This window comes from Anas platyrhynchos, chromosome 1 (genome assembly GCF_047663525.1).
Source record: "Anas platyrhynchos isolate ZD024472 breed Pekin duck chromosome 1, IASCAAS_PekinDuck_T2T, whole genome shotgun sequence".
Lineage (NCBI taxonomy): Eukaryota > Metazoa > Chordata > Aves > Anseriformes > Anatidae > Anas > Anas platyrhynchos.
In genome coordinates, this window is record NC_092587.1 from 20,974,618 (window position 1) to 21,002,183 (window position 27,566).

Sequence of the window (27,566 nt, forward strand, 5' to 3'; positions counted from 1 at the left end):
AAAAACTAAATGAGTTCATAAGTGCTCTTAACTTAGACCAGTATTTTTTTTTCATTTCCCCACATTGCCATTTCCCTGAGGAAATATTTTCCTGTGTTTTCATTTGCTTGTTCCTCCTTGTAAAGTAGCTTATCTACTTCAGTAGTGAATTATGGGGTTTTCAAGAAAATGGAAGGATTTCTTGAGCAGCCATAACATGCCTGATACCTTGTGTGAGGGATGATCCTGTACCAAGGGCCATGAGCAAGAGCAGCCCATCTACTGTGGTGATGGGAAGGAAGGACAATTATGGGCAGTGGATTGAGCAAGGGGTCTGGCTTCATTTTTTGCACCACCACTTTCCTGCACCAGCCACACTGGTTGGACCACAGTGCCAAATCAACTTTTATATGGTAGGCATTGTGTGCCAAAAAGAAAAAAAAAAAAAAAAAAGAGACCAATTCTATCTTGTCTTACCCACTTACATTAAAACAGGTGATAGAACAGCTAGCTAATAAACACTTTCTTATTAAGCTTTCCTCAATCTCTGAAATGATCTGGGGCCTAACAAAAGACAGCCTATGTGCAAAGATAATGCAAGGCTGAACCTGCAGGCAGAGAAAGACCATTCTTCAATCACAAGTCAGTCACAAGGTAGCAAAACTGGTACAAATGCATAGAGTAGTAACATATATTTTGAGATATGAACTCTAGTCTCTTTTTTTTTTTATAGCAAGTCAGACATCTACATGCACTAAATAAATTATGAAAATAAAGAATAAAATTGATGCCGGCATACATACTGTAGTACTGTTTAGATCAGCCTATCCCAGAAAGTGAGTTGGCTTTGCATTTGGGTTTGGGCTGGGTTTTTTATTTGTTTGGTTGGTTGTTTTTGTTTTACCTTTTTTTTTCCTTTGAAAAAATGTTTCTTGAAAAAAATCTGTTTAAAGATGGTTTCCTACCTTCAACATAGTATTCCTGACTCATCTTGACATCACAGTAATTTGGTACTGTTTTCATGGTCACATAGATGTGCTGTGCTACATTGACTTCAAAGCAATTGAATTGTACCTGCACCTGTTTAAAACATTTATAAAGCCAGGTTTGTGTGTGAACTCCAGAGTACATGAAAAGCAATAGTTATTAGAATTAAGCAAGCAATATTCTTCATTTAAATTGATTTATATTTACAAGGAGCACTAAACATCCTCAGATATTGTAGCATTAAGAATGTAAAACAAGCAGATGACATTAAATTAAAGGATTTCAGAAAGAATCATTGCTTCTAGTATTCTTCACTTCCAGAAATCCAAATATCTACAAACAAATATCAAATAAACCTAAAAGAAATGCAGGTGTCCAATGTTCAATTAACTTCAAAAGGATTAAAGGTCTTTTGTACTACCAGATGTCCTAGTTTTGCAAGCATATTACAAGCACAAACAGTTGCAGAACAGAAAAAAGAAAAAAGAAAACAAAACAAAACAAAAAAAAGCTGTTTAAACATTTAACAGCAACTTCAGCAAATTTATTAATTCCATTTATTAATTCCAGTACATTTCTGATACAGAAATTATTTTAGGAGGCATAAGTTGAGGTCCAATTATAGTAGGTCATTCCCTCACTGATAGTGGTAACTACTACATTCCCTAACAACCCTTCACTTTCACCTGGATATACTCCTATTTGGTACAAATGCCTGTAGAGAGTAACATTAAGTCACATTTATATTCATTCAACTGAAACTAAGAAAATATTATTACATATGTTTGTTGAGCCATGCCTATAAAACTTACCTTACTCTGAAAACTACTAATTGTTCATTGTCAGCCCTGCACTGTCTATGAGGACTTTTGATCATCAAGTGATACAGAGTGTAAAATGCAACTGGAGTTTGGGAGAACTTTGTTTCACACATGCAATCAATATAACGTTACAGATCACATGAAGTAACACATTTTGTATAGGATTAATAACAGTTATCCACCCCTTATTGAAAACAAAAATTATTCTATTTTAAAGAGTGGGTCAAGCATGGCTTTTTTTTTTTTCTTTTTCAGTTGCAAATTTTAACTTAGACTTCTGCGTTTAGTTTAGCACAAAATTGTACTCTGGTTTTGCAATTATTATCATGAGTTTAGGATAGATGAGCACAAGTGCTTAGGCACTTGGCTGTCTTCTAGATGTGTAAAGTCTATTGACATGGTTGGACTGAACTAAATCTGTATGCACTTAATGGTCCCTGTGGAATTGTGCTTCTTAGCAATTGGAGGTATAAAGCTTCCCCATAATTTGGTGATCACAAAAAGAAAGCTAACAAAATTGATTTGAGAAGTAGGCTTTGCAGAAACAGCTTCTCTTGATAAAAGGAAAGTGGAAGAAGTGTGAAAATGTTAGAAAATCAAATGTCTGGTTACAAAAGGACATTTTGTCATGGAGTGACAGTCATGGATTTGACAGTGCTGAAGAATATATTTCATTGCAGTTTTCTACGAAGTCAATCAGAGAATAAAGAGAAATACATTTTTTTTTCCAAAGGCTCATAAACATTTACATGAAAAACAACCCATCCCCCAAAAAAACAGAAGTCTACCTTCTTCCCATTAAGCATCTTGCTTTTTTTCCTGGCAAATCTCACATTTGTGCACTGAGATTGCTGTGTGTCCAGTGAAAGAGAACATATTTCCAGCCCACGAATATTTTCTGAAATGAGTTAAGAATAGATTTCAAATATGTAATCTGAGCAACTTTAACAAAAACAAAACAACAAAAAAATAAAGTGTATCAAACTTTCCAAGTGAAAGGCTCATGTATTTTAACTCTGTAAAAAAGAGGGACATATATAACACACAAATGAAGGTGGGAGCAAGGATTAAAGATTATTATAAATTAAAGCTTTAATTATGCAAAATCTTATGCAAATGATTAAGCATGAATCACACCAGGAAATATCTAAATGGTAACGCACTAAGCACATGAATGGCAGGATGTTAGTAAAAATAAACTATGCCAAAACATTTCAGTGCTTTTATTTTATTTTGATGCAGAATTATAGAATCATAGAATGACTTGGGTTGGACAAGACCTTAAAGACCATCAAATTTCAACCTCCCTGCCATGGGCAGGGGCACCTCCCACCAGATCAGGTTGTTCAAAACCCCATCCAGCCTGGCCCTGAACATTTCCAGGGATGAGGCATCCACAGCTTCTCTGGGCAGCCTGTGCCAGTGCCTCATCACCATCATGGTAAAGAATTTCTTCCAAATAGCTAATCTAAATCCTCCCTGTTTTAATCACAGAATCACAGAATTTCTAGGTTGGAAGAGACCTCAAGATCATCGAGTCCAACCTCTAACCTAACACTAACAGTCCCCACTAAACCATATCCCTAAGCTCTACATCTAAACGTCTTTTGAAGACTTCCAGGGATGGTGACTCCACCACCTCCCTGGGCAGCCCGTTCCAGTGCCTAACAACCCTTTCAGTAAAGAAATTCTTCCTAACATCTAACCTAAAGCTCCCCTGGCGTAACTTTAGCCCATTCCCCCTCGTCCTGTCACCAGGCACATGGGAGAACAGGCCAACACCCACCTCTCTACAGCCTCCTTTAATGTACTTATACAGAGCAATAAGGTCACCCCTGAGCCTCCTCTTCTCTAGGCTGAACAAGCCCAGCTCCCTCAGCCGCTCCTCGTAGGACTTGTTCTCCAGGCCCCTCACCAGCTTCGTCGCCCTTCTTTGGACCCGCTCAAGCACCTCGATGTCCTTCTTGTAGCGAGGGGCCCAAAACTGAACACAGTACTCGAGGTGCGGCCTCACCAGAGCCGAGTACAGGGGGACGATCACCTCCCTAGCCCTGCTGGTCACACTGTTTCTGATACAAGCCAGGATGCCGTTGGCCTTCTTGGCCACCTGAGCACACTGCTGGCTCATATTCAGCCGACTGTCCACCATCACTCCCAGGTCCTTCTCTGCCTGGCAGCTCTCCAACCATTCCTCTCCCAGCCTGTAGTTCTGCTTGGGGTTATTGCGCCCCAGGTGCAGGACCCGGCACTTGGCCTTGTTGAACTTCATACAGTTGACCTCAGCCCATCGGTGCAGCCTATCCAGATCCTCCTGCAGAGCCTTCCTACCCTCGAGCAGATCGACACACGCACCTAGCTTGGTGTCATCTGCAAACTTACTGAGGGTGCACTCAATGCCATCATCCAGATCATTGATGAAGATGTTAAAGAGGACCGGCCCCAGCACCGAGCCCTGGGGGACGCCACTAGTGACTGGCTTCCAACTGGACTTGGCTCCATTCACCACAACTCTTTGGGCCCGGCTATCCAGCCAGTTTCTAACCCAACGAAGCGTGCGCCAGTCCAAGCCAAGAGCAGCCAGTTTCTTGAGGAGAATGCTGTGGGAGATGGTGTCAAAAGCCTTGCTGAAGTCAAGGTAGACCACATCCACAGCCTTTCCCTCGTCCACCCAGCGCGTCACTTTGTCGTAGAAGGAGATCAGGTTCGTCAAGCAGGACCTGCCTTCCATAAACCCATGCTGGCTGGGCCTGATCGCCTGCTTGCCCTTCAAGTGCCGCATGATGACTCCCAAGAGGATATTACTGCACTCCCTGACAAAGATTCCCTCTCCAGCTTTTCTGTAGGCCCCCTTTAGGTACCAGAAGAACACTATAAGATGTCCTCAGCGGTTTTTCTTCTCCAGGCTGAACAACCCTAACCACCTCAGTCTGTCTTCACAGGAGAGCTGCACCAGCCTTTGACCATCTTTGTGGCACTTCTCTCGATTCAGTCTAACATGTCCATGTCCTTATATTGGGGGTCCCAGAGCAGAATGCAGTACTCAGAATGCAGTCTCATGAGAGCAGAGTAGAGGGGGAGAATCACCTCATTCAAGCTGCTGGCCACGCTTCTTTTGATTCAGCCCAAGATATGGGTGGTTTTATGGGCTGCAAGCACACGTTTCTGGCTCATGTTGAGATTTCCATCAACCAAAACTGCCAGGTCCTTCTCCTCAGGGCTTCTCTCAATACATTTTCCACCAACCTGTGCTTGTGCTTGGGATTGTCCCAACCCAGACCAGTGTAAGACCTTGCACTTGGCCTTGTTGCGCTTCATGAGATTTGCACAGGCCCACCTCTCACACCTGTCATGGTCCCTCTGGATGACATCCCTTCTTTCCAGCACTATCAACCACAGCACACAGCTTGATGTCATTGGAAAAGTTGCTGAGGATCCTACTGTCCACGTCACTAACAAAGATGTTAAAGAGCAACAGTCCCAATACTGACCCCCAAGGAATACCACTCATTACTGATCTCCACCTGGACACTGACCCGTTCACCACAACTCTTTGACTGCAACCATCCAGACAATTCCTTACCCACTAAGGTCCATCCACCAAATCCACAACTCTCCAATTTAGAGACAAGGATATCACAGGGGACAGTGCAAAATGCTTTGCACAAGTCCAGGCAGACAATATCATTTGCTCTTCCCCTATCACCAATGCTGTAACCCCATCATAGAAGGCTACCAGATTTTTGGGGCATGATCTACCTTTAGTGAAGCCATGTTGGCTGTCACCAGTCACCTTCTTATTTTCCACGTGCCTTAGCATAGTTTCCAGGAGGATCTTCTGTATGATCTTGCTGGGCACAGAGGTGAGACTGATTGTCCTCTAGATTCCTAGCTCTTCCTTTTTTCCATTTTTAAAAACGGGGTTTATGTTTCCTCTCTTACAGTAAGTAGGAGCTTCATCAGACTGCCACAACTTCTCAAATGTGATGGAGAGTGGCTTAGTAACTTCATCCACCAGTTCTCTTCAGGACCCATGGATGCATCTCACCAGGTCCCATGGACTTGTACACTTGGTGTTCTTCTACAGTGGGCAGTTCTTCATTCTCTCATTCCCTGCCTTTACTTTCTGGGACTTTGGCTATGTGACTGGAGCTCATATTGGTGAAGACTGAGGCAAAAAAGTCATTGAGTACCTCAACCTTCTCCATATCCCAAGTAAATAGGTCTCCCATTTCCTTACAATTCCCTCCTGGAGAGGGAACTGTAACTTTCAGAAGCAAAAACTGTTTCTTCTGTTGGAGCAGATGGAATTTGCGTTTGTGTATGTGTGTAGATATTTGCATGTGAGAGAGCAAGAAATAACAGCAGTATTCTTGGGGCACTGGTAGAGGGTAAGTATAGTAAGTTAGAAGTAAAAATTTAGTTGCATTGAATTCATCTCAGTTCTCATTCCCTTGGGAAATTCATGACCTTTATCCTGTTTTGTAGTTAAACAGTTACACAAAAAATCTTTCTGACACAACTACATGAAAACACCTTGGACACAAGTATTACACTGTGGAACAAAATTTGGCTGAAAAGCTATAAGCAAAAAGTAAGCAGGAATGACTCAGTAGCAAATCTGCTTCCTACCATCCAGACTCAGAGATCCTTTAATGTTTAAATGAAGAGAGCATGGGCTTCCTGGGACACATTTAATCACTGTTGAGATCTTCATGCTTTTCAGTATCGTAGAAGATAAAGATGTAGGAGCATCATGGCAGAAGCTGTTAAAAATGTCACCTGCAAATGTAAAACACAAAGACAGAGAAATCTCATTGTGTACAGGATATTTCAGTGGCAGAAAACACCAAAGTTAAGCTCCAGCCCTACTGGAATCAGTAGGAAAGTCACCATTGACTTCAGCAAAGCCAGCACTTTACCAAAGGTATCAAGGGACCAGAGCAAGTACATAGCTGCTTGACTTCTCTAGCAGTGCAGTGGGAAAGAATTACATTACAGATGGGGTTTCATAATAAATTTCCTGGTTTAGGGAAGTGTTAACCCAAAACAGGAAGGAATCATACTTTAAGTCTAGAGTGTAGCTAGATTAATACTGTTTCTAAGTAATCAGATCTGTTAGATCATGACTAGACTAATAATTTAAGCTTTTTTTTTTTTTTTTAAGAAAAAAAAAATTACCTGCATATTGTGAGCACTCTCATAAGCAATTTTCAATTTTAGGAGGGATTGCCTGATGGTCTCAGACGCTGTTAAAATATAATTTTCACACAAGAGGGCACCATTGCATTCCTAGTCATGGAAAAATCACTCACACCTATGGAATTGTTTTCCCCTTTAGACAGGCACAGCAAGAGATTTATATATATATATATATTTATATATTTATATATATAAATATATATTTATATATATATATATAGTATATGTGTATGTGTATATATATGTTATCCAGGCCTTATTTAAGGTGTAAACAGAACTTCTGAACAGAACTACTGATTATCATCTTATTTTCCTATGCCAATTTAGTCATGCTCAGAAGCTTTGGACATGGGTTCGTACAGCTGATTTCTGTAGACTAATGCAAAAGAAAAAAAAAAAGTCTTAAGGCTCCAGATCTCATCAGTTAGCCATATTTCAACTCCTTCTACTTCTCAGACTGCTCTGCAAAGAAATCGTTTATGAATTTATTTCATTCATTTATGAATTTATGTTAATACAGTGGATTTAAGCCCCAATGCATTTCTTAGGCTTATCGATCTCATATACATTGTTTGTAGTCCCAAAAGTAGAGTTTAAGAGAGTGCCTTAATGAATAGCCAGGGAATTGGGTTTTGTCCCTTGGCTGTGTGTTTTACAATGCAGAACGCCTCACTTTAGCTGCAACAACGTGACAGCAGTTTCTTTGAAATACTTCCTACCCTATTAACTTCAGTACATAGCATGAAAGTTAAAAGACACCTTAAGTAAAAACAAGTATTTCATTTCCCATTCTCCTCCCCCTGGGGAGAGGCTGGAAGAACAACAACAGAAAAAAAATAATAATAATAATAAAAAAATAAAGAATAAAGAAAAAAAGGAAAAAAAAAAAAAAAAAGAAAAAAGCATTTGACCTTATTAGTCATACTGTTTAACATACTCCTAGAAAGTGCTCAACTATTATGAAGAGCTAGTATGAAACTACAATGGCATGATACTGTGTTTGCCATAAAATACAAGATAACATAGAACCACAGAATCATCTAGGTTGGAAATGACCTTCAAGGTCACAAAGTCCAACCACCAACCTGACCTACTGTAGTGGGTTTATAAGGCAAGAATTTGGTAGTGCAGGGACTACAGGGGTGGCTTCTGTAAGAAGAATCCAGAAGCTGCCCCATGTCAGAAAACAACCTGTTCTAGCTGTCCCCAAAGGGACCCACTGCTGGTCAGAGAGAAGACAATAAAAGACGTTGGTTGAGCCTCTGTGAGAACAGATTTTAGAAAGGGAAAAGAACTGCTGGGCAACAGCAGCTGGGACAGCAAGGAGTAAGAACTAGCCCTGCAGACACCAAGGTCAGTGCAGAAGGAGGGCAGGAGATGCTCTAGACACAGAGCAAAAGTTCCCCTGCATCCTGTGGAGAGGCCCCTGGTGGAGCAGGCTGTCCCTCTGTAGCCCATGGGTGCCACATGGAGCAGATCTCCACGCTGCAGCCCGTGGAGGAGCCCCTGGTGGAGCAGGTGGCTGTGGCCTGGAGGAGGCTGCACCCCATGGAGAGCCCCCACAGGAGCAGGCCCCGGGCCAGAGCTGAAGCCCATGGAGAGGAGCCCATGCAGGAGCAGGGGGTCTGGGGGAGCTGCCGGGGGACCCATGTTGGAGCAGTTCTTGAAGAGCTGCTGCCTGTGGGCAGCCCCCACAGGATCAGTTTGGGAAGGATGGCATCCCATGGGAGGGACCCCACATGGAGCAGGGGCAGAGAGTAACTGTGAATGAGCAGCAGAGGAAAAGCATTAGGGACTGACTGCAGCCTCCATTCCCCATTCCTCTGCACCACACAGGGAGGACGTGGAAGAAGGTGGATGAGGAGAAGGTTTTTTAGCTTGTTTTCTTTGTTTCTCACTTGTCTAGCTTCCTAATAACAGGCAATACATTTTATTAATCTTCCTACTGAGTCTGTTTTGCCTATCACGATAATTGTTGAGTGATCTCCCTGCCCTTATCTCAACCCTTGAGCCCTTTTCGTTGTATTTTCTCTCTTTCCCTTTGAGGAGGAGAAGTGGGAGAGAGGTTGTGGTGGAGCTTGGCTGCCCACCTGAGTAAAACCACCACACCTACCAAGTCCGATCACTAAACAATGTCCCTTAGTGTTATGCCCACCTGTCTCTTGAATACCTCCAGAGATCAGGATTCTAGCGCTACTTTTGGCAGCCCATTTCAATGTTTGACCACCATCTCCATGAAGATACTCTTTCTAATGTCCAACGCCCACTGTCATACAACTTGAGACTGTTTCTTTGCATCCAAATACTCCTACCTCGAATCATGAGGAAAGGGTGCATCCCTCAACATCTAGCCAAGAATTATTGTCAAACACAGATGCCCATTGACTCACATAGAAGATGCATTCACAGTTCTCCCAAAGGAAAGGATGCATGGACAGTAGGATGGAGCGATAAAACACATCCTTACTTATCCGTTCAAGCATGAAGGAAAGTGCTATAAATGTAAAGATTAAAAGTATATTAACCTGTACAGGAGCACAAACTTTTAGGGACAGCTGCCTGACTGTAAGCAGGGACATTTTTTTCTAGGTCATGATTTTTACCTTCAAACCAAGAACAAATATGTAATATACTGGATAAAATGAAAAGACTCTTTCACTTTGGAATTTCTTTACATTAATTTTAGAATACATCTGAGAATTGCAAAAGATGCTCTAAAATTCATTAATAATAATTTAAATGTGTCAGATCATGCATGGACATATTAGTTTGGATCTCAGTTAATACATAATACAAGGAAGAGTTTACAGAAAATAATTTCCCTTCTCTAAATAATCACAGACACTTCTGGAATCACAAAAGAAGACTCATTTCTGACTATTTCTTCAGTAAACTTCCATTAATACCTTATAATATCCCTTCGCTTTCCCACCCCCTTTAAATAGTTTCCTCTGGAGCATGCACCTCCTTCTTTTTCTCACAAGTAGTTTGATCTACACACCTCAGTAAACATAAAGGTGTATCTTGCTACACAAACCATCTGCTGAGTAAATCTTGCCTAAATTTTATGTTTGTGAATTATAACTGTAATTAGCCCTACATGAGAGAGGGATTGTTGCTGTAATAAAAGAATCCTTAATTATGGACACATATAAACCCAGGCATAAAGAAGCCAAGTATTATTATTCAGCATGTAGACACTTTCCTTGTACTTTTGCCATCAGCTTAACCACAGCAGATTATTTTTTTATCTGATGATGCAGCAATCAACCCAGAACTGTCACGACAGCAAAACACACCTTGTGTATCCTTGTATAATAGAAGCCAGAGCTGAGCAATGAATACGCAATAGAAATGATTAGACGGATAATTTGAAGCCTCAGGAAAGAAGATGAAATTGGAGAACAGGAAAAAAAAAAATGCAGAGAAACCCCATTACTAACAGGCCCAGGGCAACTCCCATTAGAAACTCCTAACTATTTTATTTTTTTTTTCTGGTATTTGTACCCTACAAGAACTGTAAGAATCTGAACTACTTAGGATAGTGACAGTGCTAAATCTGTTAGAATATCTGCTGTGCACTAAAATTGCTTCACTGGGGCATCATTCCATCAGTATAAATTGGAGTAGCATTTTAAACCTATTTGCATATGATTTACCACGTTATCTGCTGCATCTGTGCATTATGATGATTTAACCATCTTCATAAACAAACTGTCCTAAGATAACCACACTGTGCACTTCAGTTAACAAATACCAACATTTGCAACTTAAAATTACTTGCACATTATGAAACAAATTAAAATGCAGCCTCTCTTTTACAATAGATTTCAATGCACAGTAAATTCAAAGAGTTTTAAAGTTGTGCATCCAGAAAGCATTTCAAACTTGCAAGGATAGTGAATGACATGGTGTTATACTGTGCCAAATATATTTTCTGAGTGATTCTTAAATCAGGGGGTCTTGATAAAGTACAGCTAATTTCAAACACTACAGTAGCCATTACGTACTACTAATACTTTGGGAAAATGGGAGGGAAAAGGCAGTCAAAGCTCTGTTGTCAAAAGCTAGAGAGCTGATAGCTGCATATTCTGCAGAATAAAGTCATCTTTTTGGTGCAGCTAAAAGCATTGACTACTGGAAAGATGCTTTATTACATAGTTAAGGTCTTTTGAGGTAATTTTGCATCAAAAAATAAACAAAATGCATGACTGTAGAAAAGGAAGTATGGAAATTAGTACACACCCATTGTTGCACAAGTGAACTAGGATAAAAACTAAAAAAAATGTTTTTTTTCATCACTCTTGTAAGGCTGAGTCATCCTACATGTTACTTGTATTAAAGATAGCTGATAAGTCATTTTCAGGCAGCACTGAAAACCCACAACCAGCCCTGCCTCATGTACATCATATTGCAAGATAAGGATCTTCAGTTTACAGATTCTTAAGTGCCTAAAGTCTATATCCAGCTAGGAGTTAAATATCTAGTTTAAGTTTATGTGTATCACCTAAGAACCTTTGGCAGTCAGATAGAGGGAGAACCCCTCTCACTTCCATCCCAGCACATAATTCACCTTGTCTTAGGATAGGTGGAATGAATCACCACCTTGTGGTACCAGTAGTAAGTCCCCATTATCTAGATCTGCATTTGTGTAATACCTAGCAATGATTTTAACTCATAACCAACAGTATTGCAAGTGTCCTTCCCTTTCAGGCCATGGTTGAAGGGTTAGGTTTCCTCAGCCTGTGCTGCCCAAAGGTATGAAGACATGCTTCAGCTTGGCAGAGCAAAGATCAATACCCCTGTTTCTCTCTTCTTCTCTTCCATGCAGTTTGTGTAACTAGCAGCTCACCTGTCTAATCCAAATAATACTCATTCGCAGTCCTGGAACCAGCCACTGATGGTTCACTCTGCTTACCAGTAGAAAGCTAATGACTTTTCCATGTGGGATTTTGACTGCATCCCTTTCAGAGCCACGTTCTTTCTCTCCACCTCAACAGTACATGTTCCACAAACATCATGCTTTTGGAGTAAGGCTCAGGACAGCTGATATCCAACTCACTGTTCCACCCCACAGCATTAGAATCTCACTCGCTTGCAGTTCAGTGCCAGCACTTCTCCCTTTCTGTGGACGCTCTGCCATGTGGATCCAGGAAAGGCTTGGTGGAGATAAGCAACACTCTGAGCTGGGACTCCAGGTACAACTGTCCTCTAAAAGGCAACAGTCTGTAAGGCACCTGCCTCATACTTCCTTGTCAAGCAAATATGGACACTGGAAGAGTGATTGATGGAGGCTCCACAGTTTAGGAAATTCAAGAGCCTACATTATTACTGTAGCCAAACATAATAAGTAGAAGCAATGAAAACATGTGAATGGAATGTCAAAGCAAAATCTCCCAAATTTTCCTTATCAAAGCTATGGTAAGAAAAATTATAAAGCAATAATGCACAATTATTAACCTATTATTTACTGCAGCCTACCAATTTCCAGTGTTTTGTACAAGGAAACTTGTAGGAAATACCCTGTCAAATGGCACAGTGATGTGACATGACCAGGAAAGCAGACTTATTATTAGCAATAAATTATCTTTATTTTCAGAAAACAAATGTAGTAAAAAGTGAATGATGTATACTCACTGGAAGGTTTGCTTTTACAATGAACCCCCTGCAAACAGAAACAAAAGTATTACAAAAGCTGTTCTGAGAAAATTAAAAAAATAAACATTACTTAATAATTATAAACAAATATAAACATACCTTAAACAAGTAAGCATATTTACAGACCATAAGAGAAATCACTTTTGAAATGAAAAAAGATTTACAAATACAGTAAAAATGCACGCTACTACCCCATATGATGGCCTGATAAGTTTAGAGACACAAGATCAGTATTAATCTTATTTTCATGTATTTTCAACCAAGGTGTAACTGTTATAACAAGTCTCAGGTTCTATCAAATAAAGATATAATTTTATCATGCACTGCCATTTACATTGACCTTTTTTTTTTTTTCACAACAAGGCAAAGAAGCTAAGTGATTGTTTAATGGAAGATATCTATAGCTCTTCTGAATGTTAGACAACTCTTAGAAGATCACACTAGGCCAATAGAAGGAATTATTACGGCAACTGCAAATGAATTTAAGGAATAAGAGTTGTCATTTTATTTCTGAGAACTATCTGGCTCAGGATCCTGAAAATGAAATTACTCAGGCACAGTACTTACCATGTTCAAGTGGGCAAGTGTTTTTATAAGAGGCAAAGGGAGCTGAAACTGAGATTTGAACAGTTTTCCAGCTATCTTTCTGACAAACTATGACCATTCCCAGTAAAATAAAAACTCAACCACGAACTAAAATTTTATAGAATATAAAAATAGCAAATCTTATTCTGAATACTCTGCATTAAGTGCTAAATACAGGCTATAACTAAACAAATATATTTTTCTCCTGTTCTGACATTCAAGCATCTGACATAACACTTACACTGGTGTTCCTTATTATATGGCATGAAGTATATTCCCCATTACTTTCCTTTAAAAATCAGTGTCTCATTCACAGAGATGCATTTGTCACACCCACAAAAGGAGCAGGTACCACCTTGACTCCTCTGCTCTCAAATGGACAGGAAGCTCTCAGTCCTCTTAAAGCATTTCATAACCTTGTCAATAAGCCAACAGTCTGCGAGTTTTAGAGCCAGCAAAAGTCTCTTAGTGGACATTGGGAAGTCCTCAAGTTGTAGTAAAATACAGAGTTGTCAGCCTGGGTAAGTAGTAGCATGACATAAAAATACCTATTGCTTTGTCTTCTACGTGGCCATCATCCACAGGTAGTTTTGTCCTCCCAATAAACACAGCTCTAGAGCAAAATCATATTATTTCTGAAGGTGTGAAATTACAGCCCTGTGACAGCTGCACATGTGTATGCTCTTACCCTGGGTTAGCTGATAAGCGCACGCTTCATGTAAACTTCTATCCTTCATGGCTGCATTTGAGTTTTTAGCTAAATAAGTTTGTTTTCAAAGAAAGCCCTTAGAACACCACTGGCCAGTATCTAACCTCTCTTAGTTATCGTTCTCTTCTATTCATTTGTTCATTTGGAACTTTTATATTTAATAATCTCTTCTGTGAGTAGGTTATCATCTTTTATAATTGGCAGTTTGTCACTATGACCCATAAAAGTTGTAGAGGCATAAAATATGGTCACTTTTTATAATAAGACAGAGGTGGAACATACTTTTATAGACTGAAAATTACAAAAACTATCTGTGATATTCTTAAAAATATTATTTGTCTGCTTCTATACAACATTACATTTACACTCAAAGAAGGGAATCTAAAGAAAATCAAACTTCTTTACATAACTGTTCTAAAACGGTATTTCTGTTTCAATGGTTTCATAGAATCCTCATTTCTCCCTGAAGGGCTGAAAAATTTAACTGATGTGACCTCATTTCTGTTGCAATGAGCTCATAGAAATATTTGTCATTTATATATTATTTCTGAAGAAAAGATTCATTTGTAGTTTGCTAATTTTTCTGATGCAGATTCATCAGTAGAAGAAAGACTATAGCTTTCTGACTAACTCAGTTCAACACTAATCCAATAAAAGTGGAACATGCCAGCTCATATAAAACTCCACTGGAATTTTAACTGCAGTTTCAAAGATCTAATTGTGAGTTATTTCTAACCAGACCCTGCACAAGTATGCAAAAGGACAATCTGAATTCAGTGCCTTTTACTTGAGGTCCTCAGTGGCCTTAGGGAATGGAATAGACAAACACACAAACTGAATGCAAGAAAAAATCAATGAGTGAGTGAGTTAGGGAGCTAGCTTTCTTAGTAAGAAAACCTAACTAATGGATCAGCTAATTGCTGAGCCACTTCTCACTGGAAGGAATTAATCTCTCATGAGGTTGATAATTTAGCAAATTACTTCCATATTTTTAATTTGCCATTTTACAGCCAGACTATTGAAAATATTCTAGTCAGGTGGTTTGAGAGAGTTCCCAATTGCCAGTCAAAATTTCTTAGATTGTCTTCGAAATAGTTGGCTATTACTTTCTCTTTAACCCTTCTTTCTGGTTACCATCGTAAAAATGTATTAGATAAAAATCAAGATTCCATAGCAGTAAACAGCATAAATCTCAAAAAACTTGGAAGATCCAACCTTCACTTAAAGAAGACCAATGTTTCAGATCCCCTGTGTAAGATCTGACCTTAAAAATGCAAATCATATGTAAATCAATTAAGTTGCAGACAAGAAAACAAACCACCAGTTTCTGTGAGGCCGTAGGATGTTCAAGAAAACCTATATCTTCTAGTCTGTCCAAATTAATTCTCATTTTTCACTACTGCTTATATCAGTCTTGGTCTCTGATCACACAGTAACATCCAATGTTTATTTTCACATCTTCTCAAAAAAAAAAAAATTAAAAATAAACATATCCAGCACTGATTTTGATTCTGGTAGGGAAACATTTAATGGATCTTGGGCACTTAAGTTTTTTCGGGGTGCGGAGTTGTTGGGAAGGTTTACATAAATAATCAAGCATTTGCACAAGCACTTGCCAGTTACAGTAAGCATTTGGTCACAGCACAATTCCTTTTTTTTTTTTTTTTTTTTAAGTGATTGCTTTTTATTGTACAATACCATAGTGTTTTGGTTTTTTTCTCTTTTATAATCATTTTGCAAAATAGTCAAACGAGACCATTTGTCTCAAAGAAGAACTCAAATAAATTAACCAAGTTCCTCTCCCACTTTCTATATCTTTTGTTTTCAGGAATTTTCAGTGATGAATGCAATAGAAAAACATAACACACTAAACCCAGAATGGAAATTTTCTTCCCCTTTCACAAATGCTGTGGGTGTTTTTTCATGCAAAAATGAGATCCTGAACATGATAGTACATTTTAGTTCAATACAGAGAGCATCTTTGATTCATATCTGCTTTGGCAATGAGCCTAAGCAAAATATACTTACACAATGTACAAACAGTTAGGGATTTTCCTATTTCTCTAGGGTTTTCCCCATTTGTGGTATTACTCAACTGTAGCCAGAGGTTATCTGAACAGACACCACCAACGTGCAGCATTCTGAATAGAAGGTGTGGTGCCAACTTTTTAGCTAGCACAGCAACTTCTCAATCTAAGTCAATTGTAATATCACATTGTGTTGTTTAAAGACTGTAGAGAAGAAAGTGAGACCAACAGAGGAAGACCAGGATTTGGGGGCATGGGGGGTATTTTCATGAAATTAAATTGCTGAGGGAAAGAAACAAAGATTAGACCTACTTTCTATTTTCTCTTATTCCTCCAGGCATTGAAGCAAAAGCAGTATTGTGAAAATTCTTTTCTGAATGTTCTGTCAACCCAGGAAAGAGTTTGAGGCTAATTTGGTTTCACAGTCTGCCTGCCAGCTCTGTTGTACCTTGTTCATAGGTTCATTCTGTAAGGAGTAGTAATATCCCTTAAAATGCCTTAAAATATATTTTGGGGCCATGTTGACAACAGATACTCAGCATTCATTCGTTCAAAATACCTACACTAATGTCAGTGAATGTAAAGTGAAAAAAATTTCCCCCTTTTGAGATATCCTCAGCAGAAAAAGCTATTACCTACACTACTGTCTAAAGCCAAATTATCAGAGAGGGCTGAGAAAATAGAACATGACCATATTCTGAAGTTTCCCTCTATTCCAGCAACTTGTGTTCCTTGATCACCATTAAAAGCAAGCAAGAGGCTGTATGTCATCTTACAACACAGTGAGTGAGCTGTCTTAATGTAGTGTGGTCTGCAAGAACCAATGCCCAAATAGTAGCCAAAAGGCTGATAAAGATAACAAATCTAGTCAAGTTGTTTATTATTATTATTATTTCCTGTCAAGAGGGGATACTCTGCACAAATTCATCTTATTCTACATGGAATTAGAAGGGATCTCTCAGATCATCGGGCCTAGTCCCCCGAAAACCACAGGTGCCACATCACCTATACCTTTCAAAAACATTTTAAAATAAGACAGGCTTTTGTGTGTACTGCTCCAATGCCAAAGCTTTTCCGGAAGCCCTGTTCTCTAACAACAACAAAACTTTTATTTTCAAAGGCAAACATAATAATGGTTAGTTTTTATTGACTTCTGATTGTGTTTATTACCTTTTCACTTAAACAGATGCTTTCTAACCTGGAATTTACTTCCCATTGATCCACAACCATTAATACATCTTGTCTCAGATTTTGTTTTGCAAGAGCCAAACTATTTTATTCTCTCTCTCTTTTTTTTTTTTCTTATTTATTGTATTATTTTATTGTAATAAAATAGCCTTTCCTTCTTACCGTCCTCCTCCTCACCATTTATTTCTATTTTAACATGTATTTCTTGGTTCCAGGCAGTTGGACCCAATGACCTTAGAAGGTCCCTTCCAACTGCTCTACTCTACTCTACTCTACTCTACTCTACTCTACTCTACTCTACTCTACTCTACTCTACTCTACTCTACTCTACTCTACTCTACTCTACTCTACTCTATTTCTATCCTATCCTATCCATTATCCATCCTATTCCTTTAATGGGGTGGCCAGAGCCATTGTACAGTTCTGAAGATAGTTTCCATGAGGGCCATGAGGGTTTATTTGGTGCCTTGTAAAGTAGTAATGCTCTTTGTGTCAACCAGGAGCACCACAACCATATGGTTATATCAGTAACCATCCTTAAATACTGACAGAAAGCTGCTGACCCGTTTCCATGTAAGTAATCCACTATCAGCTTTTGTCCATCAGCTTACCCCACTCAATTTGTGGAAGGACAATCCTACAGATGTTCTGGGCTTTAAGAGTCCCAAATGTTTTCTCATGGCCTTTAGTGAAAAACAAGACAAAGATGATCTGTCACCTCCATAAAGATAAGGTCTTTGAGAAGTGCTGTGCCAAAGTGCTGTGGATCCATGAAGCCTGAGAAATTTGGATAGAAACAGAGCTGTGTCATGAACTCCTCAGACTTCCAACACATTACCATAATTTCCTACAAAGACTTTCAGATACAGAAGTAATCTGGGGAAAACTTCACAAATGGAAACAACTGAATATGCTTTAGATTTTCACAGAGCTATTTTCATACACAAAGAAGATAATGACTTTGCATTTTACATATCCTTGATGCTGGTGAGAACTGGAACCTCAGAGGACTCAGAGGACATTCTATTATATTTCATTTTAAGTCATGCTTAAATATCACCCTTACTGTAAGAGAAAGCACAGGGATAATATAAAAGTTCCTGTCCCAACAAAAAAAAAAAAAAAAAGTCTTAAAAACATCAAGGTCAAGTATTTATGTTAAAAATCATGTTATTAGAAATGTGTGGAAATGAAAAATAATAGGCAAAAAAATACACTTGGAAATTGAATTAAATTGTGAGGATATTTACTGAGAACTAGAGGAATTATAAGAATTAACATGCTTAATATGAACACTTAGAACTGTTAAGGATTCATAGCTAGTTCTGATACACTGTCCCTGAAAGACCTTTTCGCAAAAGGAGCATCTCTATTTGTCTTGATGTCATCTGTAATTACTTTCATTGCCAAGGAAAAACTATCTTTCTGGCAAACAAGGTGGTTCTTCAGCTTCTACTGACACTGTAATCAGATACACATCAATGGCATATAGTGGAATCAGCTAAGAAAACAATTGGACTGTTATATATGCAGAAAAGAAATAGGCACTAGAAGTTAAGGCAAAGCATTATTTTTGACTACTGTTTCTACAAGACCACCTGGATGTTGCCAGATTTTATTACAGAATGCCAAAAACAAAACATCTGAGTCATGACTACATGTTCTCCGACTCTGAGCAGCAACTCTCTCTGCGAGCATACCAAACTGAACAAAAAACTTCCAATCACATGGGTGCAGTGATGAATCTGAGAGGATAAGCACAACTGAGAAGTGCAATAATGAGCTCAGCCTCAGAACTGGGCTAATTGAAGTCACACATTTTTTGGATAAGAGCTGTTCCATGTCCAACAGCACAAGTTAAATTCTGCCTGCATTAACATCATGTTGACATGCTTCCAATTAAACATTGAGATGGCAATGAACTAACAGGGAAGAGATAATTGGGTTTATTGAAGAATATTGGACAGTCCTCGTCAAGGCTTTACAAGGATCTAAGACATAGCATCTCACCAATCTTTGTATGCTGCACCATTTGCCCTTTAACTAGTATACACAAATGGGCAATGAGCCCAACTCTTCTTGTTTGTCAAAACCGAAGGCCAGCATTTCCCTTACAGCCTACCAGTACTTCAGAAATGCAGGAGCATGTGACTAACACAAGACCTTCAGGCCCCTTAGATTTTTGTCTGTTTAACTTCTACTATTCAGGTGTAACAGAGATTTGTGTGTTCAAGACAGCATATACTTCCTCCTGCATTGTATTGATGCAGAAGAACCTTGTTCCTATATTTTAACTGGACTTCCCCATATTTTAACTGGACTGCAAGTGGTATCTAACTTCCCCTGACCATTACTGCAGGACAGAACAAGTGAAAGAGTTGGCAGCACAGAAATTTTATCTCTGGGAACTCTTTGCAGTGGCATGCTTTCATCCTATAAGTGAATGTCCCGTCAGAATGGTATTGCTTTGAGGTCTCACAACTGGGAAGAATATTCCCCCCTTGTATTTTGTTTAAGTGAATTGTACATAAAAATAATGCTGTGATACTAAAAGGGCCTACACACAAACCAATTGCTTTTAAAATTATTGGACCAAAGGGAGCTATGACAGTCTGAAATAAAAGCTGCCTGATCTATTGTGTGCTTCAACTCCAGGACTAGAAGCAGGATTTGCCTGGAGCAACAGCATGCTCTAGCTTCTTCTTTTTTAAATAAATAAATAAATAAATAAAGTCAACCATTTTTATGTCATGTTTCCTAAAATATTAATACAAGTTGTTAACAAAACAAAATTGCATACAATAGACAAAGTAAAATTAAAATGCACTTTGAATGCCATACCCTCAGCTGGTATAAATCAGCACCATCACATACATAGAGTGTCAAAAATTTCAGACCACTCAGCTACTTGAAAGGAAAACTAATCTACCAAATCAGCACTTCCAGTCTAACAATGAGACAGGGACATTCTAACACAGCATTAATGGTTATTTCAATGAATGACTGGAGTTCTCATACAGAGGATGATAAAATGGAATCAAGGAAATTTGGGGTGGAAAAGGTCTCTGAAGGTCACTAAGCTTAGCCTCGTACTAGAAGCAGTATTATGGCCAATACTAGATCAAGTTAGGCATGAATTTGACCAGTCCTCGAAAAACTAAAGGACATAGGTTCCACAACCTCTCCAGATAATTGTTGACCAGTACTTTGAAGTTAGGATGGTATAATGATCTCTGCTGCCCAGAAGAAGGTACGAGAAAAGTTTAGTACAAATCCCTCAGCAACACGGACAGCACTGTGACTTGCAGCCACTGGAGCCAGTGGGCAGTGAGATTCCACTGAAAAGGAAAAAGAAATAGAATAATGAAAAAAAAATAAAGAAAAGAAAAAGAGCAAGAACTGAAAATTATTAAGAGACCCCGTGGGCTAGATTGGCCCCTCTTGCTGCTGCTGGAGGCAGTGGCTATTTCTTTTGGAAGGCCTTAACATTTTTATATTCCACTTACTGTCTTCTCATACATCCCAGCACTATTCCTCCGCAAAAGAAGCAATATGTTGCAGGCCTGGCTTTCCCGTGCTCTGGCATACACAGCAAGGCCCTCACCATTTTGCTCTGGGCAGCTATTCATTTTTCTTGTGCTTAGAGTCAGTTCCAGGAGCAGAACACTGCCCTGAAGTACACTATGGCCTTTATAGATGATAAATGTCATCCTCCTCACATTCACAAACTGTGGAAGACTGGTTTTAACTCCTAACCTTTGAAAGTCAGTTAAAATCTTTCCACTCGTTTGAATAAACTTTGGATCAGATCCAAATGTGGGAAAAACTTTTTGCCTATAAAAACTCTGCTCATGAGAAAAGTGCCACTAACACCGTTTCCAAGTAAGTCAATTTCTCTTTGTGGATTTTACATTACTACTGGTAGTGAAATGAAGACATGGTCTGCAGTCATTTGCAAAATGAGATTAAGTCAGCTTTGTGTTCCAAATCTAAAAGAGGCTTTAGATGCCTGAAACATCATTTAAGCAAGCTGTAATTATCTCAGCCAAACACCATGATCCATAATACCCCATTAATTGCCACCTAACCCTAGAGGCACCTAAGCTTATTAGGCAGCTCTCTTTCAGACCTGAGAGGTACCTGGATGTTTGGGACTTGGTATATAGTTCAAGACCCATACAGAGCAGGAATGACACCTACCTCACGCCACAGTTATTTGGGATAGCATACATCCACTTGTGAGACAACCGTGTCCCCCAGTGTATCAGGTGGCTGGAAGGGATTTCATGGTAGTAGAGATTAATCTAGCAAAGCTCAAGACTAGCTTCCCTTTCAGAATGGGAGCATTAGAAAAGAAAAGCAGAATAAAGGCATGTTCCAGATGTTATACTCTATCTGTTCAAGTCCAAACCTCAAGGAGAAGCCACATCCTCCTTAACCTGAAGCTGCTCTAACTCTACACAAGTTATCTTTTTACCATGTTGCCCAGTAAATGAGAGTTTCCCAGGCCTCCTGTCAAAGCAGTGATACTGTATAAATATGAAATGAAAGACTAATGGTCTGAGAGAAGGACAGGCAAGAGAGAATGAATTTTTAAAGTCAAATGCTTTCGACATTGAAATGGGAGATCTTTTTCCTACTTCAAAGGCTACTTTTATTTTAAGCATTCATCAAGAAAAAAAAAAGAAGGAAAAAAAACTTTGGAAGAGTGGGTCTCATACACTACTCTGACTTGGGTATCTGGGCTCCAGAGAGCTGAGTTAAAACTAACCTTGTGCTTAACTTTTTCCCTTGGCTCACTTGAGGCAGCACCCCGCTGAGCATGCAGGTTTCTCATATTGCCCTGACAAATGTTTAATGCTATCTCATGATCTCCATTTAATCTGCATTTAATAACCTAGAGCAATAGGAAAAGAACAGGGTCACAGGAATGTGAGAATGTCACACAGATATTATACTGATTTTTATTTTTTATTTTATTTTAATTGGGGAGGGGGGGGAGTAGTTCTTAAAAACAAGAATGAGCTTCCTAACCCCTTCCCAACCCTGTCAGTGTGGTTCACAAAGTCATATCAAAATTTAGAACAAGAAAGCAGACTTGGCAAAACTCCTTGTAAAAGTTTCAAGACTTTGGAGGCCATGTCAGGCCTGAGACACACTTCAAAGTCATGGAGAGAATCAAAGGAGCACATGCTTTTGTTGGTTGCAGCTCTCATAAAAATGGTGTTTCTCCCTCTTGCCCTTAGACACAGAAAAAAAATTAAATTATAATAAGCTTAGAAATACTATTGATTACAGCTCTTAGTGTTAAGAAGTATTTTTAAATGTTGATTTTGTTTTTATTCCAGCCTTAGCTTGTTATGCAGTTGTGTAAGGATGTAAGCCCATGCAAATGATCCCTCGGGCCATACTGGAAGCAGTGGTAGAGTAGTCTCAGACGGCAGTCCTGACAGGCCACTGCATTCCTCCTCGGTGCCATATCATCAGTTAAGGAACTGCTTCCATTAAGACTTCATGATAAAGATGATAAAATCATCATGATAGGATCATAGAATGGCTTGGGTTGGAAGCGACCTTAAAGATCATCTAATTCCAACCTACCTGCCATGGGCAAGGATGCCACCCACTAGGTCAGGTTGCCCAAAGCCCTATCCAACCTGGCCTTGAACACCTCCAGGGATGGGGCATCCACAGCTTCTCTGGGCAACCTGTGCCAGTGCCTCACCACCCTCTGAGTGAAGAATTTCCTCCTAAACTCTAATCTAAATCTCTCTTTTAGTTTAAACCCATTCCCCTTTTACCTGTCATTATCTGGCTGTGTAAAAAGTCACTGTCCATCTTTTTTATAAGCAACCTTCAAGTACTTGAAAGGCCACAGTGAGGTGTCCCCAAAGCCTTCTCTTCTGTAGGCTGAACATCCCCAGTTCTCTCAGACTTCCTTCATAGGACAGCTCCTCCAGCCCTCTGATCATCTTCATGACCCTCCTCTGGACCTGTTTGAACAGCTCCACATACTTCTTGTGCTGAGGGCCTCAGACCCAGATGCAGTACTAAAACTGGAGCCTCACAAAGGCAGAGCAGAGCTCCCTTGACCTGCTGGTCACTCCTCTGTTGATGCAGCCCAGGACACTGTTGGCCTTCTGGGCGGCAAGCACGCACTGCTGGCTCATGTTGAGCTTTTTGTCCACCAGAACCCCCATGTCCTTCTCAGCAGGCCTGCTCTCAATGAGTTCTCCACTTAGAGAACTCATGGCTGGGATAGCCCTGACCCAGGTGCGGCACCTTGCACTTGGCCTTGTTGAACTTGATTAGGTTCACACGGGCCCACTTGTCAAGCTTGTCCATCTCCCTTTTGACAGCATCCAAAATATATGAGTAGTTATAATTGTGCTTGCTTTTCTTTCTCTAGCCACAGCAGAGAGAGAAAAATTGTCTTAGTGCATGTAGATGAAAAATATTTTTCTTTTTTTCAGTTGTACACTTGAAAATCTTGGAGAAAAAGGATTTATTCTCTAAATACGAATATTTGGATTTTTATGGCATCTGAAATTCTTAATCCTACATCAGAAACTTATACCAGAACCCCTGCATATATGCCTCTCTTGTCAGGAGCAACAAAAGCCAAAAATATATTCCCCTGAAACTGTGTCAGTACAGGAAAATGAAAATAAATAAATAAACAAATAAATTTGCTGCGTAGAAAAGCTCTAATGAAAATATCTATACTATGAATCTATGAATCTTAGTTGCAATATCTGCAATTCAAGATAACTAATATAGGAGCTAGTTATAAATAAATTTGGAGATTCTAAGGAAGAATAAATCTTATAAAATATAAAATAATAAGTAATCAATTTAAAAGTCATTACATAGCCTATTTCTCTTTTAACTATTAATTCTTAATTTTGAGGGAAGGGGGGCTAAAAAAAACTAAGGGATAATCATCTAGTTTAGGTTTATCTTCTGAATCTTCACAAACTGTAGTTGCTAAAGTTAGCACTGGTCCAATTAAAGGTGGCAGAGGTCCAAAAGAAGTGGTTCCAAAGAGGCAGGATTCCACCAACTTTACAACAGCCACATTGTTTCACCTGACTCTCCTGATCACACAGTTGTCCCTAGAGGCAGCAATAATTCCTGGGCGCGGCCTCAGTTTAATAATCCCATCAGTGTTCAGTACCTTCATATGTTGCTTCATTCTATGTCTCATTTTTAATGATAGCCCTTACTTACTAAAAACCACCTATGCCACACATTCTCCTAAAAAATATACTTTTTTTTTTTTCCCAAAGTGGATGAGAAAAATAAACTACAGAGGCAGACTGAATGCTAACACTGATGTGATCACACTCTGTAAAATTATTATACTATATCCTACAGAAAAATAATATATGAAAAACAAGGGGGAAAATTGAAAGAACTCATGCTACTGACCAAAACTTACCATGAAGCTTGATACTCTAATGAGAATTGCTAAAATGCAAGAAAAAACTATGAACAGGGAAAATTACAGTACAACAATATCGACATTTAAAAAGCAGTGGAGAGACCTGTCGTTGCAGTCATGGAAGGAAGAACAGCAGGTCAGGGAGATGAGGAAGTGGGAAAAAGATCAAGGAAGTTTGCATATTTAGGAATGAAAGGGGAAAACAAAACTGAGCACAGTGAAATGTATTAACTGCAATAAATTCTATTTCCTCAATGTTTTTCCAAGAAAAGACAATGAATGTACATCTAGCACCATACAATGGTGTTTATATGATTCATACTTTCTGAAAATATGCAGACAAGTAGAGGCAACTCCAAGACCATCAGTTTTCCAGAAGTGATTGAAATTTACCACACATATTCAAAACAACAAGGCTGAAACACTTTTCTGCAGGAGAAAGAGCCACGGATCATTTGCTTTGTAAAACTTAAACTCTGCTCATTTTTACACAGATGCTTCTTTAATGGAAGTGCAAGTTTCATACAGTTTTCCAGTAAGTTGGAACTTTCCCATACTTTGCATACAGAAAGGACAGCATATGCAATACAGTAAGGCAAGTGTTTGGCTCTGTTGACTGTTCCAAAGCAGCAGTAAGTTAAATATGACTTGAAACACTATCTTTAGATCAAAAAAGAGGAAATTACACATAAAAGAAGAGATATTAAGGTTAGAAAAGAACTCAAGATGCCATCTACTCTAAGTTTTTGCCTTAGGAGGAATTATTTTTATCTGAGACATATCTGAGAGATACTCTTCAAGCATGTGTAGAGATCTCTATAAACTCTGCAGGCAATCTATTCTAGTGCTCAGCATCATTAGTTACTGTGACTTTCCTGCTCATTCATGACTTCTCAAAATTCTGGACCAGTAAATTCATATATCTGTGAAGGCAGGGTCAGGGTTGTGACATGTTCATATCACATCTGAGTATAAATGAATTTACTGGTTTGGGGATCATTCCTAGCAAAACATACCAATTCCTAGCCAGAGCTACTCTGGAACTTCCTCTGTAACAAACTACTGCTTGGGAACATTTTCCAGTTTGTGTTTTATTTATGAAGGCAGATAACTATGGTTTTCAAAAAGCAAAAAGTAAATGTTAATAAAAGCGGGGACACAGTATTCCAGTACTTAAAGGTTGGTTACAAAGAGGACAGAGGCTCTCTCTTCACAAGGAGCCACATGTAGAAAACAAGGGGCAGCAGGTACAGCTTTACCAGGAAAGGTTTTACCTTGATATAAGAAAGACTTTACAGTGAGAACAATCAGTCACTACAATAACCTCCCCAGGGACATGATGAGTCCCCATCAGTGAAGGTTTTCAATGTGCAATTGGACAGAGCACTAGATGATCTCACTTAGGCTCCCTTTCCCAAAGGATTGACCTGATGATCTTTCAAGGTTCCTGCCAGCCTGGGCTGTTCTATGCTTCTATGTCTGATCAGTGCCAAAGCTGATGTATAAAATGTATGCAGCTCATGGGGATGATGGTAACATAGTACATATAACTTTAAATGTGTTCCTGGTTTTTACAGCTTGGTAGCCATTGCACCTCATAATTCATGGTTCCCAAAACTCAAATGATTTTTAGTCGGGGATAGAAACATTGGACCTCCTTAGGTCCAAGTTACCCACCTATCTGGGACTGAGGCCCAGATCCTCAATGCTGAGGGAAACACCAAACAGGCAGGAGACTATCCAAAACTATCCTTAGAAATAAATTATTTAAAACATCCTCTTGTTCTTTCTCATTTTTGATCACTCCTGATTCTTCCACAAGCAGAGGCATTCTGGCAAGAGTAGGAGAATGAGACTGTATAAATCAATGAGACAAAGTACTAGGTACAGCATTGCCAGCTCCAGCAGATGTACAAATTAAGCCAATTCTAGACCTTTCTGCAAGAATTCCGTCAAGGTAACACCACCTGGTCTAGTACAAATTATTACCTGTCTCTGCACAATTTTTCCTGCTTATGTTGTCTCCTTCCCTGGAGATATTCAAAAGACACATGGACGTGGTCCTGGGCAACCTCCTCTAGATGACTCTGCTTGAGCAGGGGGTTTTAGACAAGATGACCTCCAGAAATCCTTCCTTATCTCAGCCATTCTGTGATTTTGTGATTAGAAGGTACAGTTTAGACCAATTACAAGCAGCTTTCCAACTGCAAAGTAGTCATTCAATGAGCAATATTACACAGATGTGGAAAGTGCTTGCTCCTGAATTTTGATAATCCCCATTGAAATTTGAGTCCAAATGAAGTTGAAGCATATATTCCCTCCCTAAGCTCAGGACTCAAATATATTAATGAGCTAGAATTCCCTGCCAATAATAAAGACCAGCTGCTCCCATCTTCTGCTGAACTTATATATATATATATATATTTACATTTTTATTTCTATCTCCTGGTACAGGTACTGATTGCACACACTTGTGTTGATGTCTGATGGTGATAAAGGTTCTAACACTGACTTGTGTTTGAACTTCAGGACACCTTGTCAAGTCCAGTAGCAACATCAGCTGACTTTGAGTCCCCAACTTTCATGACTATCTGTAGTGCCTTGGCTTTTGGTACTCCAGTGGCTCATTTCTTTCCAGACCTTGCAACCTTTTTCCAGAGTTCTTGAGGAAGGGGAAAGTGGGAAAGAAAAAACAAGAACTACTATTGCAATTTTTGCAAGTCCTGAATTGCAGAGCTTTCTCCATCTCCATCTCTCCTGAAAGAAGTGGTGGTAGTTGCTGTAACTATGAGGAACATTGGAGAGTTTAAGTTTTTATTTGTATCTGTTACTGGCTGTTTTCTTAGTTGGGGGTGACAAAATAGGACGGCAACCAATGAATGGCATAGGACACAGCAGGAAACATTAAAGCTATGTGTCTCATGTTATTGCCAAGCTATTTTTGACCATGTAAAACAAAGACCTAGAGA

The 27,566-nt window shown here is 39.2% G+C and overlaps 1 protein-coding gene across 2 annotated transcripts in view; it reads right to left on the minus strand.

Annotated features, from left to right (window-relative positions):
* Positions 1 to 27,566, minus strand: part of IL17REL (interleukin 17 receptor E like) — a 48,968-nt gene that overhangs the window by 17,127 nt on the left and 4,275 nt on the right. For both annotated transcript variants that reach the window (XM_038173189.2, XM_021273286.4), the window contains exons 2-5: positions 12,624 to 12,651; positions 6,417 to 6,566; positions 2,576 to 2,685; positions 945 to 1,059 (exon numbers count right to left, since the gene is read on the minus strand). In XM_038173189.2, the coding sequence (XP_038029117.2) occupies positions 945 to 1,059; positions 2,576 to 2,685; positions 6,417 to 6,566; positions 12,624 to 12,651 (403 nt within the window). The remainder of the gene's footprint in view (positions 1 to 944; positions 1,060 to 2,575; positions 2,686 to 6,416; positions 6,567 to 12,623; positions 12,652 to 27,566) is intronic.